The sequence below is a fragment of the Cardiocondyla obscurior genome, linkage group LG13 (genome assembly GCF_019399895.1).
Source record: "Cardiocondyla obscurior isolate alpha-2009 linkage group LG13, Cobs3.1, whole genome shotgun sequence".
Taxonomy (NCBI): domain Eukaryota; kingdom Metazoa; phylum Arthropoda; class Insecta; order Hymenoptera; family Formicidae; genus Cardiocondyla; species Cardiocondyla obscurior.
Window position 1 is genome coordinate 4,278,677 of NC_091876.1, and position 18,838 is coordinate 4,297,514.

Here is an 18,838-nt window from a genome sequence, read left to right on the forward strand (position 1 = left end):
CTCCACGGAACCGTGGCAAACTGGGCTCGAGAATGATAATAGGTATTGTCTTTTAAAAGAGAAGCAATATATACGTACATTCGTCATGTGGGCACATTATCGTGACCGGATGAAGAGAAGGTAGGGCAGACATTATAAAAGTTATTTTTAAATAGAAAAAAAAGTCGATTGTAATTGTAATGACGTGAAACATGGTCATTGTAGTCACGTTGAAACATTTGAAACATATTTTGTCGATGTTTTATAGATATAAATAGGTATCTTTATATTTTTACAAACGTGTATAAATTTGGCGTTTATTTATCTTTCAAGAAACAGTAAGGGAACAGATGCCGATGAACGCAGTTAATGTATTCACGTGTTTATGAAGACGTGTAGAAATATTTAGAAAAAAGAAATAAATCAGGAATATGGGCTAAAGCAACATTAAAAATTCGAAATATAAGTATCTTGATATCATACCTCTAAAATAAGAAAGTAAAATGTGGTACTGCGTTATTAAATTGCAACAATCATAGGTATGTAAATGTCAGTGACTACAATAATATTAAAATTTATAATTTATAGTGTATTTTTGTTTGAAACGTGACTCGTTCATTTGCAAAAAGGTTTCTTCAATAAATAAAAAAAAATATCGATGATTTATTATTAAAGTATTGGAGCACGATAAAATAACACATTAAGTTCAAAGTTAACTTTAACAAATAATTAAGTAGCATGACTTTTGAATTAAAATTAAATGTTGGAAATCGGATGTAAAAAGTGTTCCAGGAGAAGTAACTTTTTTTGCTTGTGGATTGCATGTCACGTCGGTGCACATTTATAATGATCGTATTGATTGATGCTTTGCGTGCCTACTTTTCTACCTAGGTGATATGAGGTTCCACGTAATGATTGTAGTCAACAGCGATACATTAACAATTGAGTTACAGTATTGTGCAGTGGAGTATAATACAGATTAGTTTCTGATTGGGCGACCGGATATTCCGCTTCAGAAACTGGTGGTATAATACATAACAAACGGATACTAAAATTGAAGGAACAGTCGTGTGAGTAGTGTGTAACGTCGACGAGCACAACGGCGAACGCCCGACAGACAAATGTACCATGGCGCGGCCGGTCAACGGCGATCCTTCCTTGTTTTCGGATGCGATATTGTCGAAATTCGACGTTCAAACCAAAGGAATTTTTAACTATGAGAAGTTCCGAATGTTCTGCGTTCAAGTGTTCGGCACGGACGAAGTCGAACGACATGAGTGGAGGGTACGTGAGATCTTCAAGCTGTTCGACGCAAACGCGGATGGTATATTGAACGACCAGGAATTATACAGGTGATGCGTGCGCAGTGTTCTCTTTTTTTTTTTCTTTAAATTGAATTTTATACTATTAAAAGCTAAAAAAGGCAAGGAAAAGAATTTAACTATCTTTATTAATAATCTATATTAATAAAAAAAATATATAAAATAGAAGCAAAATGATCGTGCGATATGATTGCTTGTCGCCGCAATTAAGGCAACATTTTCTTTTAAGGGAAGGATTATTTAAAGCTTCATAATTAATTTATTTGAAATGCTTAATTATCTTGCTGATTTATATTAAATATAAATATCATTAGTTGAAAGATTAGAACTTTTCCTTCTCTTCATATTAATTTTTTTTTCAATAAAGAAAATTTTATTGCAGGTGTTGTAATTGGATACGTGCAGTCACAAATCCCGTCCACGTTTTATTAATTGTCGATGTACAAAACGATTTTATTGATGGCACATTGGCACTTAGAAAATGCGGTTACGGCCAGGAAGGATTGGAAATAATAGAACCGATTAATCGGCTTCTGCGGGATGGCCGCTGGGATAAAGTGATATATTCGCAAGATTGGCATCCTGAAAATCATATTAGCTTCTTTGACAACTTGGCGATGCGCGAGCTTCATCCGGAATCTAAGGTAATTAGAGATTTTTGCCTCTGATAATAAAGTGCAGTTTAATTAAGTTATTTGAATGATAAAAAATAAATATTGCTGTTTTAATTTCTGTTTTTTTAAACATTGTCTTAGCCCATTTTTTATTTTTTAATATTATTATATCTTAGTTATATATAAAACATTTAAATCAGTTATTTAAATAGCATATACATATTTAAAAAACGTCGTAAAGAAATTGATTGAAATAGTAATCATTTAATGATTTTTAAATCGTGTTTTTAGTCTTGCGTTCTGTCTCATACATGTGTAATAGTATTTTTATCAATTTACATACATTTTAACTGAGATGTATCTGCAATTTTTTAGTCCGAAATAGATTTAAGGTAATTCTATAATCTGAAATAGATTACTAAGGAAACGGCAAAGCCCTTCGACACCGTTGTTTTCTCGAAACCTTACTTAAAGCAAATTCTTTGGCCAACGCATTGCGTCATGAATACCTGGGGTGCTGAGTTACACAAAGATTTGCTGATACTGCCGTCTTCTGAACGGGTAATCAAAAATTATTATTTAACAAGAAGCTTGGCATATGTAATTAAAATAATCTTTTTCTTTTTACACTTAAGGTACGTAAGGGTCAGCATCCAGATAAGGAATCTTATTCAGTGTTCGAAAAAGATGCAGATGGCTCCTCAGAACTGGAAAAAATTTTGTTGGCCATTGGTGGTACACATTTATACGTTTGCGGTGTCGCTTACGACGTCTGTGTAAAGACGACATGTTTAGATGGCTTACAGATGGGTTATCAGTTAGCCGTGATTGACGACTGCTGTCGTGGAGTAAAACCTGATGATGTAACTGCTACAAAAAAATTAATTATTGAAACTGGCGGCCTAGTAGCATGCTCCAACCGCATTCTGTCCTTGATAAATGAAGGCAAACGTAGTCTTGAAATGGCACATCACGCTGCTAAAGTTATTTCGCGCTAAAAAAAAAAATCTTGAACACGATTACAAACATTGGTTAAAATCTTATGTCTTGGTATTAATAGCTAGCTTTTACAAAATTGTAGTCAGATCAAAAGATATAAAATAGGAGAAAAAACGATTGAAAGTAAAAAGAATAAACAGATTATTTTATTAGTTTCTTTATTTCTTTAAATCTCTGCATTGTTGAGTATAACTTTTATTTATTTCGATTTTTATTAAAATATTTTATTTTTTATGAGAAATTAAAATAATTACATCATGAACAAAAAAAGGATTATTGTAAATTTAGCACAGTTCGGATAATATAAAAAAAAATTGTAAAAATGTAATCTGCGATTCGATTACATTTTTCGACATATAGCTTTAACAATTCACTTATGACAATATAAATTTATAAATAGTATAATGTATAATTAAGTATACATAAAATTAAAACATTTTCTGCACGTAATTTATGTACTAATGATCGTACTATTTTAATAGAAATATTTTGTAATATAAATTTTTATATGTATTTACAAATAAATACATATTATTTCTCAGTGCTTGTGAAAGCAATAAGAAAGTAATTTCTTATTTTATTCGTTATTAAATCACGTCTAATCAGTCTTATGAATCAACAATCTTGCCGTTCTTTCGATTCTATTTGCCGATTCGTCGTCGATCGTTAATTCGCAGATATATCTTTGCCTTGAACCGCAATCTTCCCCTCTATATGAATATATTTTCGACGATGCGTTGAAAGTTAACTTTAAGCATCTGTAATTGATTTGTCATAAATGTGATAAGTAATTTTTTTTTGTCATTGGACTCAAAACTTTTTAATACATGTACTTTATTATTATTCTATTCTATTTATATATGTATAAAAATATTATATTTAAGAACTATACTGACCTGCCATCACCAATAACGGACTGTTTAGTGTCTTGATGAACTGGTCTAGCACTGTTGGCCCAGATCCATAAAAGTCCTGGATTCAAGCCACCTGTCCAGAAATTCTTGCCCTTCAATTTGGGGTCTGACATCAAACCCGCAATTACGTCTTGGCTCTCTTCGATCGTGTCGAATTCGACTAAATGCCCACCCATACCGCGACAAAGACTGGCCGATGATTTCCAATTGAACTCACGATTACTGAAGTGATAGCAATTTTTGCCCATTCTCGTATAATTCTCAGGGCAAGGTTCTGAAATAATAACGACAAATAAAGATATTGATTTAATGTATTAAGCTCATCCATTTATCATGTGTTATAGTATAATATTTAATTAATGTCTTCTGAATTTTACACGAAAGGAATATAATAATTCTTCGATTATTCTTTTACTTCATAGACAGTTATAACTTATTTTTCTTGTAGTTTAAATTAAAGTAGCTTTACCTCTCATTTTGTTGTTTCCCGCAATAACGTAATATAACAATTCTTCGGCTCTTCTCACCCGTTTTTCCAAATGATCCACTCGATACACTAATTTTTCAATGGCACCTGTAAATTTTAATTTGAGATTTATAAAATGTTTTTTTTTTTATCGTAGCAATTGTAATTGTTTAAAAATTATATTGACATCGCTGATTTATAAAATAAATCTTTTACATTTTTATATATCATACCAAGTAAATAAAGATCGGTTTCCGAAACGTCTCTTTTATTTGACGTTGCAACTTTCGACACTGTTACAGTTTTGTCATCGATCTTCATCACTCGTGAGACACGAGAACTGTTGGATTGAAGTGTAATCCAATTTTCAAGGATTTCTGCCCACGGACCATGGTTCATCGTAAGAGCTGTTGCGTTCAACTGAGATGACGATGATGACATAGCTAATAAAATTGCAATAATGGTACAATTAATCTAATTAAACCTTTTTAAAAAAAAAATTGTTCCAGCCATTTAATCGGATTAGAAATATTCATATTTTATATTAATTTCGTAAATATCTATTTTAGTAATTACAGAAATAATCTTAATTTGATTTTATTGTGTATTATATATTAATTATTAAAATATTATATGTGCAATTTATAATACGTACCAAATGCCATGCCGACGACGGTTAACAATGTGATAAACGTAATTGAAGAATACGATTGCATGGCTATCTTTCTCGTAGTTTTAAGAAGAAAGAAGAAATATAGCACAGATGAGATCTTAGATACAGGAACTGAAAGGCTGGTGTTCAACCTTCTACGAAATGTAAAGTAAACGAAATATAGATGCTTTGTATTTTTACCTGAATCAATGTTCGCGGTATCTCTAACTTTCTCCAGGAAAGTTTACGGTGGCATGTTGAAATACCCGGATGCAAACGCGTATATTGAAAATTTTCCTTATCCACTCATGTACGTGATGTAATAAAAAAAAAAAAAGTAGCTTTTCGATAATACATATACAATAATGTCTTCATATTTAAAAATATAATTATTTGATTGTTAAAAAAAATTGAATACTAATATATTATATAAATAATTATAAACATATAGTGTTTTAAAATAAGAACTATTTTACTGCACCAATAAATTTTCCCATTTTAATTATAATAATCTTTACAGGAAATGCATTATGTTTCTTTACACTTGGCTATTCGACTTTAACTGATTCACATTGTATAGTTGATTTACAAAAATAATATTATAATATTTCATAAATACTACTTATCTTTTTACAATTTTTTAAATTTATATACAATGACAGTGAGACATTTACGAATTTGTTAATTATTATTTCGAAGACTTAAGAAAAGCATATAATTTATAAGTAAAAGATATAAACTTCACTCACAGCTTGTATACCGTAATCAATTTCTTACGAGAAATTTTCACGTGGTATCACGAGTATTCCACACCCAATCATACGTTACGGAAGACTGAGAAGAAAATTCGAGGACGATGTCGTAGCCCAGACCTCTCTAGGTCACTTTCTCCCCCCCTTAGAAGTCCAGTCACTTTCTTCGACAAGCCCACTTTAGTTGAAATTTGATAAGTTACTGATTATAATAACAGTTTATCCAGCAAAAAGAATTATAAATTAATTTTTGATAACAAAAAGTTATTACGAGAAACTATCATTGGTAGAGAAGATAGAAACAGTGCCTACATTTAAATTTCTGTACAGTATTTCTTTAAAATGGATAACAAATAAAAAGCAATTTTTGTAATTACAGAGAAATCATTGGTAATTTCTAACAAAGAAAGAAAATGTCAAAGACAAAATTTTATCTCATAAAAAAAAGAAAAAAAAAACACTTTCTTGTGATTTGCATTTCTTTCCTAATTTTATGTTTAACATTACGTTTTACCATTTCAACATAAGTTACATTTCCATAAACTTAAATTCCCGCGAATGGTCCCTAACTCATTTACTCGTGTAATTATTCGCCAAGATTGACCTACTGACACAATTTTCTCGATGTATTCAAATATTAGTGACTTCAACAAAGCACAAGCGTGGTAACTTTATTTACTTTTTAATGACTGAAACGTGTGAAGCCAATTATACTTTCTCGCAAATGCGGTTCATGCAACTTATAATTTGCATTAAAACTTGTAACTTTCATCTTTGTGGCATGCCTACCGAGTTTGAATGTTTCCTCAAATAATGCTAAAAGTAACCCTAGTGATTTAGAAATTTCTCGTAGCTCAAAGTAATAAAACAATAGTAGAATAATGTTTCGTACGCAAAATTTTTAATTATAAATAATTTATCGATTTTTAATAATTTCTTTTTTCAATTATTGATCTTTTCCTAATTTAAAATTATATTTATATAATCTCAAAGATCAATGCATCGTGCGGATAATAGATATATTTAATTGAGGATGATACGAATTAACGATATGTTGCACAGATAACATAGATATTCTGTGGACCGAATACGCGAGTGAATTTCGAACTTAATTTGACTGTATTGGTTAAACAACGCTTACAACAGTCTTCCGCTATCGTTGCTGGATATTCGTCCCATTTACAAAATAATAGATCGTTAGAAATACACAGTCAGATTGAGCCTCTCGTTGCCAACTTGATTGTCTCCGGTTCGCGTTTCCGCCGCGACCTCGACACTATCCACGGTCTGGAAAACGATAAATACTTTTGTCTCTATTGTATTCTCCATTTAATTTTTAAGACTGCAGGAAGTGCCTATTTCCAAGCAAGCTTGGATTTAATTATTTCTCTTGCATAAGTCGGTGCGAAATTTCGATTTATTACGCTGTTAGATTGCAAATAAATTTGTTTATAGCAAGATAATTACCCTGTCGTCATCGTCCCAGGATAATTTCTTGATTCTTGGCAAGCCCGAACTAGCAGGCCACGCTGGTATCAAAGAGTCTGGAGGATCTCCGGAGTAATTGGAAGAATCGTGTGAGCCAGCATCGAAATTGGTTCTAGCACTTAAATCGTTCATATTTTGCACAAGCCCGCCGATATTGGGTATATTTGAAGTGGCTGATAAAGCTGGTGGATTCGGAGCGGGCGCCACTTTGTGTCGGGCGTACAATGGTAATTGTCTCGCTGACGCTATGCCTAATTAAAATACAAAAGAAAAATTTAATATTTTAATAAACTACATTTTTCTGCTACTAAAATGTGACTTTGTGATAATTTTGTAATTTTAAATTAATTCAAATATAATATTACCGAGACATATAAGGACGGTATTTTATTTTAATCATAAAATTGAGCAATATTTTTGATAATTAATTAAATAATTAATGCGTAAAAAATATATATGTAATGGGTTGTGATATTTATAGAAACGTACTTTTAATTGTAGCGCTGTACGAGTTATCATTGGTTTCCCCGAAGACGGGATTATCGATTTCGTTATGGCTGTCTACGTTATCATTTTCGTTGCCGTCGATATCGTGACGCCGATTCCGTGGGCCCTCTAATACGTCCTGAAGAACGTTGGCACCTAGCACTTGCGGAGTTGGGCTCAAAGCTGAAGGAACCGGTGATTTCTCGCGATATCCTGTACCCACAGAGCTCACTGAACCACCGCTTTTTGGCCTTTTACTTTAAAAGATAAAAACAAAAACTATACTTTATTCCTCCGTTCAAATTTCCTTTAACATCAATTAAAACATTACCAATAAATTAACGATTTAATAATTATTATGTACGTACATATTGTACGCTGAAAGGCAGATATGTCGACGGCAGCTAGCGAACGTGACTTTAGCGTCGTGTGCGTCGAGTTTCATATGTACCGCATGTATATACCGCGCCGGCCGGATTGCCGAAGACTGATTTTTTACATGTGCCGCATGTATATACCGCGCCGGCCGGATTGCCGATGACTGATTTCTCCCTGTTCTCTCATCCCCTGCCTCTGCCTAGAGTTATGTAGAGTTACGTACGCTAGCCGCTGTCACCACAGAAAACGTCATATCTGCTTTTCAGTGTACATATACATATTATACATTACTAAAAATGTTTTGATATTATTATCAATATACTGTAAACTGTATTTATTATATTTACTTACTGCTTATAAATGTAAAGGATGAGAATAAGTATAACAACTCCAAGTAGACCCAAAACTGCACCGAAGATTGCAACCAATAATACACTACTACCGAGCCAGGCGGGTGCAGCTCTCGCAGCAATCGGCAAAGAACCACCGTTCGGTACATGAACGATTACCGGGATCATGCTGGATCTAAAGAATATGCAGACAGTTGCAGATCAACGCGTAAAAAATATATGTATATGTGTAGATTAACAATAAATTAAATAATTATATAAATTTATATTTAATTATATAAATTTATATATAACAGACATATAAATTTGACAACTATAATACCTGGGCGGTTTTCCGGTATCAGTAGCTACTGCTATAAATCGGGCTAAAGATCCATTAAACGAACTTGACGGTCTCAACACCAATTCTCCATTATCTCTAATTTCAAAAGACCTAAAAATGATATATAATTAACATGATATAAATGATGAATAACTTACATGATTATTAAAAATAATTATAATTATTTTGCAAAAAATATAAATTTCAGTTAAAAGATTCTATTTCTTGAAATTTAGATTATTATACTAAAGTTTTAATTTATTATTATATGTGGCTTTATTATTAAGCTATAATAAGATTCCCTAGAATTTTTGTACCTTGCATCTTGGCCTCTAAGAGATAAATTTACTTTATCTCCTCTATCGCCGTCAGCTGCTTCTAACTTTCCTAAAAAGTTACATACTTTCTTAAATATCGAGTAATATTAATTTTATAGAAATTTAATTTGATAAACCAAAGATTTACCTACGACGGAGCCTTCCCTCGCAGAATGAGCGTGAAATTCATACCGGGAATATTGAAAACGAGGTTCCCATTCGTTCACGTCTTCAACCGAAATGTTTACACGTGAGGTATCGTTCTGAAAAAAGATTTATCATATATATTAGACAACGTATTGCGACAGTGCGTAATTGCGCATATTTAATAAAATTTAGAACTATATTAATGAAACCGTACGTGATATCCGTCTGTAACATGAACGAGGAAGCTATGCTGTATCCGTCGTTCGTAATCCAAATTTCCTTTGAGAATTAATTCGCCAGAGTTAGTGATTGAGAATCTCTCTAAATCTTCAATCGGACCCACCAGCCAAAATTTTAAATCCTAAAATCAGAAGTTATACTACGTTAACTATGCGACGATTAATTCGTGTTCTTATTGTTGAAATAAGTTTTACATTACTTACAGAATCCGCTTTATTGACACCGGTTGTTAGAAGAACGCTTCCAGCCGGCGTGTTTTCCGGTACGCTCGTTTGATGATTTTTCAGCACGAATTTCACGGGTAATCGGCCGCCTAGCATCCGTAAAATAAAAACTATCAGTGAGATCTGCTTTGAAATTCAACAGCAATTCGATATTTGATTCACCATTTTAATTTTTTTATATTTATTTCAACATTTGACGTTTATATGTGGTTACAGACCACTTTATAATTATATATTCGTACAATTTGCATATTATTTACCTGCCGTTGGACCAACCATATCTTCTCGCGATACAACAACCGTGGCAAGTGCATATCTGTCTGCATTATTTACTTGAGTAGCCTATTCGATTAACAAGATCGTTGTTATTACATTTTTAAGTATATCATAAAGTAAAGTGTATTAATTATTTTTCTACCTTAATAACGATAGTTGCTGGCGTCATTAGCTCATGATTTTCTAACGAACGTATCATAACGATTTCAGCAATTTCAGGATTTAAATCCAGAAAGGGTAAGATTCCACCTTGTATCGTATATCGCACTGGAGCATTTATCCCAACGTCCTGGTCAACGGCTTTTATTGCAGTAGGTGTTACTCTTAATGGTTTTCTCTAAATTAAGAAATTAATTTTTATGAAGAATTTTTATAAAGATGAATAAATTTCAACCTTTAAAAATAATCTTTTATGAAAAAAAGAAATTAATCTTACCCCTTTGACGTAACGAGGTACGGTGACCTTATATTCGTCGTTCAAAAAAGCTGGATTTTGATCGTCGGCATCGATAACATTAACGTATAATGTTGTAGTTGATGATCGTGGTGGACTACCTTGATCCTGGTGAAAGACAAGATTTTTTACTATTATTAGTAATTAACGGTTATTACTTACTGTTGAGAAATGTATAATTATATTGTATGCGGGCAAAAAAACATTTTTCTTAACTTCTTATTGCTGTACAAGTATTGTTACAAGCGTGAGAAATAGAAAAAGCATCCGTTCGATCAATTTTCTGTAATCTTTACTTGATCACTGTTGCGTATCGATACGCATCGATCATTCGAATCAATTTAATGGAATCAATTTATTCAAGACTGTTATGCTTCATTTACGGTATTTTGTGATATGTTACATAGAAAGAGAGATATGTCTATTAATAAATTTTATTAAAAAAAATTTAATTAAATCGTACGGCCCATAAATCATATTTTTCTGTTAAAAAACAATTTTGTACGTGACAATTTGTTGAAATTTTATGCGTTGTAATGTGTCAGATTTATAAAGCGATGGTAAAATTTGTACAAGTTGTTACTTCTTAATATTCGATTTTTATAACATATCAAACAGACGTATAAAATCGAGCTTACTTGAGCACGGATATCCACGGAAAAGTTGGTGAGGATCTCGTAATCCAGTGATTTTCTCAGTACAAGAGTGCCTTCCAGAGCATTTACAAAAAGGAAATAATCCTGTGTATAAAAAGATCATTATTTATTTAACGCTAAATTTTATTCTTATTTATGAGATAAGTATATAGAAAAATAGTAATATAATCATATGACAAATGTAGAAATAACAGATTATTAGTAGCAAAATCGCGAAACTATATTTTATAACGTATACCGAATGTGCTCCTGGTAATACTGCATATTGCACAGTAGAATGTGGTCCTGGTTGATCAGCATCGACAGCTCGAACTCCTTGCAAAACTCTTGTGCCGACAACGGTAACCTGAAATAGTCATGCTGCGTTAAATAAAAAAAAAAAAAGCGTAAGACAATATTAAAACGTAAAGTATTTTCTTACCTCAGAAATATTCAACACGTACGGCGCGTTCACGAATTGCGGTGAATTATCATTCGCATCGGTTACCCGGATGTTCACCGGTATGACGAATCCCTTTAAATATTAAATATAATTTTTATAAATACAATAAAAAGAAGATTGTTAGTTAAAATATACGTTTTAGACATCGCCGTTACCGGGTCCAAAGTATGTTTTCTTTCGCAAATAACATTAATGAAGACACTGGCTGGTCCCTCGACACCCTCTTTATCGAGTGGCCTGATAAGAGTTAGATTTTTCGAATATGGCGAAAACGCGACGGGACTGTCGTGCTCCTGCAGGCTTAGCTCGATATCACCTTGTGAGCTAGGATCACCTAGTACTCCGAGAATTCCCACGGTATCGCCAACGGGTAAATCCTCGCTGACAAAGAGATGCGCCGCGGTGGCTCCGTTCTCCAGAAAGCATCGCGTATCTCGAGTCACTGGAAAAAAAAATCGAACATATAATATAAGAAAATAGAATAAACTACTAAATCCTATCTTAAAAAAATTAATGTGACGTGTAAATTAGCTGTTAATTGTTACCGCTTTATTACAGCCGCTGATTAGTTCTCTCTCGCTTGGCTTGAGATTAGATTTAATTTTAATATTAAATTAATATGTGCAGGTAAGACGGTCTTCGCGATTTTTGAGATCGAGAACGACCTAGTGAAAGTACCGTCTTTGTCTGGACGTACTAATTAAATATTACAATTAAATCAAACGAGAATAACGAATAGATAAGCGCGAGGGGGTTGAGGGGAGGCGGGGCGGCACAGGGTGAGAGCGAGCGCGAGCGTACGTGCCGCGCGCTAGGTATATTCCCCCACTACTCCCACTCTCGCTTTGTCCTTCTCCAGCGGTCGCGCGAGCACACACGTACTACGCACGGCACAACGAGCACGTGTATCCGTACCGAAATTAATACGTATTCGCGTTAAACGAAAACCTCGCGATACTAGAACTATTTTCTCTCTATTCTTCGTGTGAGAAGAGCACGTGCGATTCTCCGTGTGAGGAGAGCACGTGTGACTAAGTCTCCGTTCTTTAAAGTACGCACTACGCAGCGACCGCGTGGTCGTGCCGTGTCGGGAGTTTCGGGAGTCTCGTACAGTATTCGGACATTATTTTTTGGCATGACTTTATTTTAAACGAGAGTGCAATATGTTTCGCGATTGTAAAATCACGGTCGGGGTGTTCGCGAGGGATTTGTACGCGAAAAGATAACTCGACACGTGCCGCCTGAGAGGAGGAGGAGGCCCAGGAAGGGTATCCTGCCCCAGCGGAGCAACCCCGGGGTAAGTATCAATTTTTCCATTATTTTATTTAATTAAATGTAATATCTACGAAATAAGTTTTTCATTTTCTGTTACAGATCAAGAGGACCTCCGCTGCTGTGCAATATTAATTGATAAAAAGTACCGAACGTCGATTACATTAATAATACGAACCGCAGTCGGTTCGTCGGTCGTTTCGGGAGTTCCGAAAAGTATGCGGGCGTTTTTGTACGATTATTTTTTACGGGAATGCGTTCGCGAGTTTCCTGTGCGCGGAAGGATGGCTCGTCACGTCCCATCTGAGAGGATGAGCAGGCCCACCAGGAGGCATCCTGCATCGGCGGAGCAACTTATAGGTGAGAATAAATTTATTTAATAAAATATTTATTAAATAGAAACTTTAACTTTTTTTTAATTAATTTTTTAAACCATAATACATGTCTACATTAATATATTTCTTTTTATGTTTCAGACACCGGCAGAATTCTACAACTCCGCTGTATGCAGATTGGGTAAGCCAGTAAACTGTTTTCAGGATTTTCTTTTTCAGGTGTCGAAAAATAACGCGCGCAAGTGTTCAATAATTTTCGCGAATATAAAATCACGGTCGCGTTCGCGAGTGACTTGTGCGCGGAAGGAGGACTCGTCACGACGTCCGAACTGAGAGGAGGAGCAGGCTCAGGATGGGCATCCTGCATCGGCGGAGCAACTTTAAGGTGAGAATCAATTCCTTTTTTATAAAATATTTATAAAAAAAACTTTTACCTTGTTTTTTATATATTAATTCTATTCACTATACTGTCATGTCTACATTAATGTTTTATTTTATGTTACAGCCACCGTTACAACTTTACAACTCCGCTGAAGCTCATAGTAAGTCGTATAATTTTTTTTTTCGTAATTCGTAATTAGGGTCTTCTAAAAAAATAGCGCGCGCGTAGCGCGCTCATGGTTTCTTCTAGTCAGAATAAAAAAATCATTGATTTGTAGAGCGAGAAAAAACGTATTTTATAGAACAGGTCGTTGTATATACAAGTATGTACTGTAGTCTCGAATAAAAACTCATATTATTTGAACAAGCTGTCGGTAGTGGATCAGTGACTGTTGAGGTTGCCGGAGTTTCCGGTCGAAATCGCACAACCGGTTTTCAACGGGATGTACAAAAGTTTCGTCATGATAGAAGGACCGTGGGACAACGGTCCTTTGTAAAGATCTGATTGTAACGGTATATAAGATCGATACGAAAAAATAAATTGTTCATACAGGAATAATTTAATATATTTATCAAATTTTATTTTTTTTTTTTTATATTAGTTCAATGATCGTATTCAAACATTTTTTTTTCTAAAACGAGCTTAAAAAATAGATATTATATTACTGGAAACTGACGTTTATTTTATATTGAATTCTTAATAGCAAGAAAGCATGAACTTTAGGCTTTTAACTATAAATGACATGCAAGGATGGCTCTTTATTCGTTGCTTGTAACAGTAGATAACTACTTTATACACGCAGCCCCAAGTAACGTTTACGTTCTCTGTCTATTAGCACCTCTTTGCTCGTAATACTCACTATCCAGTTATTAATTGGATCTGTTCTAATGATTTCAAACGGCAAAATCACGCATTCCAGAAGCGTTACGCAGGTGAATTTACCGTAAACGTAACGTCATTTTGTAATTTAATTAGAGCACGATAAGAGTACCCAAAGTTATATTTTTATTTATTTTAAACAGTAAAATATTTTCTTTATATATAAAAATAAAAAATTAATATATTATAGCAAGTTACAAAAATTATATTATTCTATTTTATTCAAGATATATTTTTTTCAAACTAGAAGAAGAGTCAAAGAAAAATTATTTGTATCTTTTCTTTTAAATAATGCTTTTACCGATTTTGTTTAAAAAAAAAATTTAATAAGTGGTAAAGTAAGAGAGAAAGTTTCATAAAGTAAAAAATACATATATAATAAGAGGTAACATAAACTAGATACGACACGATATGGACTATACACGATACGCACGTGTGCATATTATTACTCTCTTATATATATACATATATATCTAATAGGTAGACAAATTACAATGTATAAAGTGTCCGTATATAAGGGCCGGTGAAATCGTTTATCTAACAGCAGTGTTTAGTTGTTCTGGCATAAATCGCGATAACCGCTTTTGCGCCTCGTTAGACTGCAGTAGTTATCGCGGTTAAAGATATTCCCACAAGTCTCCTTTGTAATCGCGTACATTAATTGTCCCGTACAATCGCATATAAATGTTTGATAAGCAAAATGTTATTAGTTTCAACAAATTGTCACAGTTTAACTTTTTGTTCCAAAGAACTTTAACATTACTACAATAATTTATTTCTTTTTAATTTTAATAACGCGCAAATAATGAGAATAAAAATAAGATAAAATCGGGAGGAATAAAATTAGCTTTATAACGGTTTTTCCAAATAGCGGCTTTAAACATAAGCGTGCTAATATTACGAGCTTAATTGGACACTTTCATATCGTTATTACGGTAACGAGATCGCGTTGCAATTAGGAAGAAGGTAATTTAATTTGGAAATAACACTCGAAGTAATCTGCTCGACAAAGACCCGAACGAGTCCCACTTGTTCTTCCCGGTTGATCGACGGGAATTCGGACGTTGGAAGGACGTGTATCAGATGCGTAGACGAATACGTGTAAGCTATTTTACCGCGTATGCGAGAGGGTAGATATGCGCGCTTCCTTGGAGCGGAGTTCCGGTCGCGGCGATTCATGGCGTATCGTCGGCAGCGCAGCGTTACGCCGCTAGCCTTTCGTAAACTGCTTTCCTAGCATAGACAAGGACCTCTCGCTAGCTAAACCGAGCGTAGTTTGATCGTGCGCGAAAATATCCACCGTGATTTATATGAGTCTATCTTATCAAATTAGTACGGATCCAGAACGTTTTCCATGCCATTTACGAGAAGAAACGAATATCTTAATACATATTAAGCCTTTGTACCCTCCCTTACCGTAGAAAAATTAAGCGTGACATAAGTCATTTTTTTAAATACATCCTTGAGTCATAATTTTTATTTTACTCATTATTATTACTGGCTTTAGTACTGCACTGCTACTTTTTAAGGAAAAATAAATAATTATCTTGGAATCTGAATTTAAATAAATTAGATTTTGCAAATTTTGAAAGATGAAAAGAACATATGAAAAGAAATATTGATAGATATAGGAAGTACAAGAGACTTACATTGCCCAACATGCGGTTGCAGCATGCAGCATAGGAGTAGCAACAGCCTCAATATATTTCCCATGGCAGTTCAAGATCATCGTCCACCGATTTTATCAATAAAATCATCTGAAAAAAAAATGAATGAGAATTAGTAGAATCTGATAACGAAGCGACAAGTGATTACGAGAGATAACTCGCGTTACTCTTACGCAATCAAATTCTTTTTTTTTTAATCTTCGGGTGGGCAATGAGAATAACATTTCGCGAAAAATACCTTGATTTATCGTGTTGGCAAAAATCACATTTCCTCGAAACATTTTACTCATTTTCGCCGAATCATTACTAAGCTTTTATTAGTTTTCGTCAAGGAGAGTTTCATTTTGCGAGAAGATTTTGCGCAAAATGTGACGCATTGTTGACTTCCGTTAGGAATTATATAATTTGTAAGTCAGTCAGTTGTTTTTTCTTTTTCTTTAGCAATATAATTTTATAAATCCAAAGACATTTTCCAACAATAATTAAGTAATTAAACTGCTTTTAATAAATTTATGAAGGTGCAGTTTGTATTCACACTAACTTTTTTTTTTTAATATCACGACGATTAATTATACATAACGAAATAATAAAAAGTATAACAATTTTACATAACGTTCTTTTAAAACGATAGTAATGCATTTTATGAACGTTAATCTAATAAGAAAAGAATGAAAGATTTTTGAACGATCCGTGTTTTACTTTTTAACAAGATAACGCAAATACGTGACATAAACGTAATAATTTGGCTGGTAACGTGTAATCCAGTTTGTCATGGTGTCGGCAGACAAATGTATAAGAACATGAGCGTCCAACGACGAAACGCGTCTGCAATAGCGAGCATAACGCGTGGTTAGAAAGCATGCAGAGAAACTCTTTTATTACGTGGAGCTATGGCTATGTAGGACTGTGCGTCTCATCAGGACTAGGATGACTCGTTTGAATTATCGCTGGAGGTGGTTCTTAACACCTTGCACTCTCGCCTTTCGTCGCAAATAGCACATTTCCTTCGTGACGTCACGTCGCCAAATTAATCATCGTTTTGAACGTCGAGAAATCTAAAGCTACAACGCGAATGTTCCCTCTTACGATCGAGCGGCAAGAACGAAGGTAGACTTCTTTAAGCTTGTTAACGCGAGAAAGTTTGCTTCTACGTTTTCTCATTCACAATATTTGATTGAATGGACTTAATTAATTAAGAAAAGCGTACTGCATAGATGCGAAAATTAACTTTTAATCATAAAACGTAGTATAAGAGAACGAGAAAGAAAGAAAGTAGAGAGAGAAAGAGAGGGAGAGAGAAATGTAGAACATTTGCAATAAAGAAACAAGTTTAAAGGAGTCTTTTGAACGAGGAAACTTATACGGAAAATAGCTGGATATGGGACGCAGTACTGCTTAAATTCACGAACCGTAAATTGAAACGCAACGTGATGGGCAACCGGCGTAAAGGCCTCCGGCCTCTGTTTCAGCGAATAACTGTATTAAAATATTATCAATATCCGTATTGTGTGCAAATTTTACAATTTAAGTAATCTGAATCTTTCCATCGATTACTTATATTTTACAGAAATTTACGATTACTTTGTTATTGCTATTTTTAAAATATACAATATTTAAATCGAGCTATCACGATAGTGCGTAACCGCGTTAACTTATCTTTTGTTTAATTAAATTGAGTAATAAGTATGTAATAAATTTAAAAGAAAAGTCATACGTGATGGAACAGAAATTTAATATTTTTTAATAACAAAAAACTAACAACAATTACTCACCAAAAAATGTATGCTTTAAAAAAGCGTGTAGATTCATGTATTTATCTCTATTGTTTAAGAAGACAAGAGATCTTTCTCACAGCACTGGCTTTTTAAATAATATAATGAAAAATCTCACAGATAATCGATTACTTAATTTACTCACTTAACCACCGCCCTTAACAAAAAAAAAAAAAAAAAAAAAAAACACAAGGGGCTAACAAATTATGCCTTTAGTCGTACTTATCGATCGGCGTGGCCAGACAGTCTTTAGAACTCCACTCTTTTACGCGCATGTAACGAACGTAATCTCAAATTCTCAAACTTTATATTACAAATCGAATTACATCAATCAATTTATCCGATTAAATTTCTGTAATCCAGAGTTAACAATTTCGTCACATCTTAAAATTTCAAAGTCCATCTTTTGCTTAACTTCATTCACAATTATTATGCTTCTTGATCTTCATATCTTTTACAACGTTAATTTGAATCTTGAAAAAACAAAATGCACTTTACACTCAACGCACTATCGTGATCGACCTGGATGAAACGAAACGAAACGACTACGGCTACGGCTACCGCTCTGTAGGGCTGTGGAACTCTTTACTAGAAAACGGAGTCGTCGTGTAAAGCGGTTGGAGTGAGTACTCGGCTGAGCCGAGTCGGCTCCCCATTGTCAGGAAGAGGGGACTATAGCGACCAACAGAAACGTGTATATGAACCGCGCCGTGAACAGGTGTTTGCTTTCATATGCGATGGGGGAACGAACGCGACGCATACTCATGCCTTTGAATGAGCGTGCATATAACTGACCCCTATCTTCGAGGCCCTTCAGAGGCTCGCGTTGCGACCTTACCGAAGACGGGACCGCGAGGATTTCCGGCCCCTTTGAGAGAACTCGACAAAAACTTTCTTCCAACTGAAACACAGCAGAAATCAAGTATAAAACGTTGCAAAATTTAAGTAAAGATAGTTGAAACAACGTATACAAAAAAATTAAAAATTACAACTGATTGACAAACTGTACGCTGAAAAAAAAATAGACATTTAGGTATTGGATAATAAATAATT

The 18,838-nt window shown here is 33.9% G+C and overlaps 3 protein-coding genes across 5 annotated transcripts; 1 reads left to right on the top strand and 2 right to left on the bottom strand.

The window, feature by feature from the left end:
• Nucleotides 1-28: 28 nt before the first annotated feature.
• On the top strand, nt 29-3,705 carry LOC139107795 (uncharacterized). Of its 3 annotated transcripts, none has more exons than XM_070665645.1 (5): nt 29-120; nt 313-1,331; nt 1,684-1,945; nt 2,330-2,476; nt 2,551-3,705. In XM_070665645.1, exons 2-5 carry the CDS (start codon nt 1,108-1,110, stop codon nt 2,911-2,913), a joined length of 996 nt encoding a protein of 331 aa, XP_070521746.1. In that variant the 5' UTR covers nt 29-120; nt 313-1,107; the 3' UTR covers nt 2,914-3,705. The 3 variants fall into 3 exon arrangements, with proteins under 3 accessions (XP_070521746.1, XP_070521747.1, XP_070521745.1); XM_070665646.1 differs by lacking the exon at nt 29-120 and having other exon boundaries at nt 185-518; nt 871-1,331; XM_070665644.1 differs by lacking the exon at nt 29-120 and having other exon boundaries at nt 185-1,331.
• LOC139107748 (uncharacterized) lies at nt 3,513-6,470 on the bottom strand. The gene is made up of 6 exons (XM_070665566.1): nt 6,413-6,470; nt 4,950-5,174; nt 4,528-4,737; nt 4,298-4,402; nt 3,811-4,102; nt 3,513-3,672 (listed from the first exon to the last, which is right to left on the bottom strand). Exons 1-6 carry the CDS (start codon nt 6,468-6,470, stop codon nt 3,513-3,515), a joined length of 1,050 nt encoding a protein of 349 aa, XP_070521667.1.
• Nucleotides 5,400-18,590, bottom strand: Cad96cb (protocadherin Fat 4-like Cad96Ca). Its single transcript, XM_070665632.1, has 18 exons — nt 17,786-18,590; nt 15,996-16,103; nt 11,634-11,920; nt 11,458-11,550; nt 11,275-11,382; nt 11,019-11,120; nt 10,363-10,488; nt 10,069-10,263; nt 9,911-9,992; nt 9,630-9,739; nt 9,401-9,547; nt 9,188-9,302; nt 9,040-9,109; nt 8,723-8,833; nt 8,402-8,575; nt 7,676-7,929; nt 7,166-7,437; nt 5,400-6,985 (listed from the first exon to the last, which is right to left on the bottom strand). The coding sequence occupies exons 2-18, from the start codon at nt 16,057-16,059 to the stop codon at nt 6,896-6,898; spliced, it is 2,400 nt and encodes a 799-aa protein (XP_070521733.1). The 5' UTR covers nt 16,060-16,103; nt 17,786-18,590; the 3' UTR covers nt 5,400-6,895.
• Between the last annotated feature and the right edge of the window lie 248 nt (nt 18,591-18,838).

What these genes read in the sequence shown, in the direction of transcription:
- LOC139107795 (XM_070665645.1), top strand. Translation starts at nt 1,108, where the DNA reads ATGGCGCGGCCGGTCAACGGCGATCCTTCCTTGTTTTCGGATGCGATA. An exon ending in AACGACCAGGAATTATACAG is followed by an intron (nt 1,332 to 1,683) that starts GTGATGCGTGCG and finishes ATTTTATTGCAG; the next exon opens with GTGTTGTAATTGGATACGTG. An exon ending in AGCTTCATCCGGAATCTAAG is followed by an intron (nt 1,946 to 2,329) that starts GTAATTAGAGAT and finishes AATCTGAAATAG; the next exon opens with ATTACTAAGGAAACGGCAAA.
- LOC139107748 (XM_070665566.1), bottom strand. Translation starts at nt 6,470, where the DNA reads ATGAAAGTTACAAGTTTTAATGCAAATTATAAGTTGCATGAACCGCAT. An exon ending in GGGAAACAACAAAATGAGAG is followed by an intron (nt 4,103 to 4,297) that starts GTAAAGCTACTT and finishes TTATTATTTCAG; the next exon opens with AACCTTGCCCTGAGAATTAT. An exon ending in TCCGTTATTGGTGATGGCAG is followed by an intron (nt 3,673 to 3,810) that starts GTCAGTATAGTT and finishes AATCAATTACAG; the next exon opens with ATGCTTAAAGTTAACTTTCA.
- Cad96cb (XM_070665632.1), bottom strand. Translation starts at nt 16,059, where the DNA reads ATGGGAAATATATTGAGGCTGTTGCTACTCCTATGCTGCATGCTGCAA. An exon ending in ACGTGTTGAATATTTCTGAG is followed by an intron (nt 11,383 to 11,457) that starts GTAAGAAAATAC and finishes TGACTATTTCAG; the next exon opens with GTTACCGTTGTCGGCACAAG. An exon ending in TACCTCGTTACGTCAAAGGG is followed by an intron (nt 10,264 to 10,362) that starts GTAAGATTAATT and finishes TTCTTAATTTAG; the next exon opens with AGAAAACCATTAAGAGTAAC.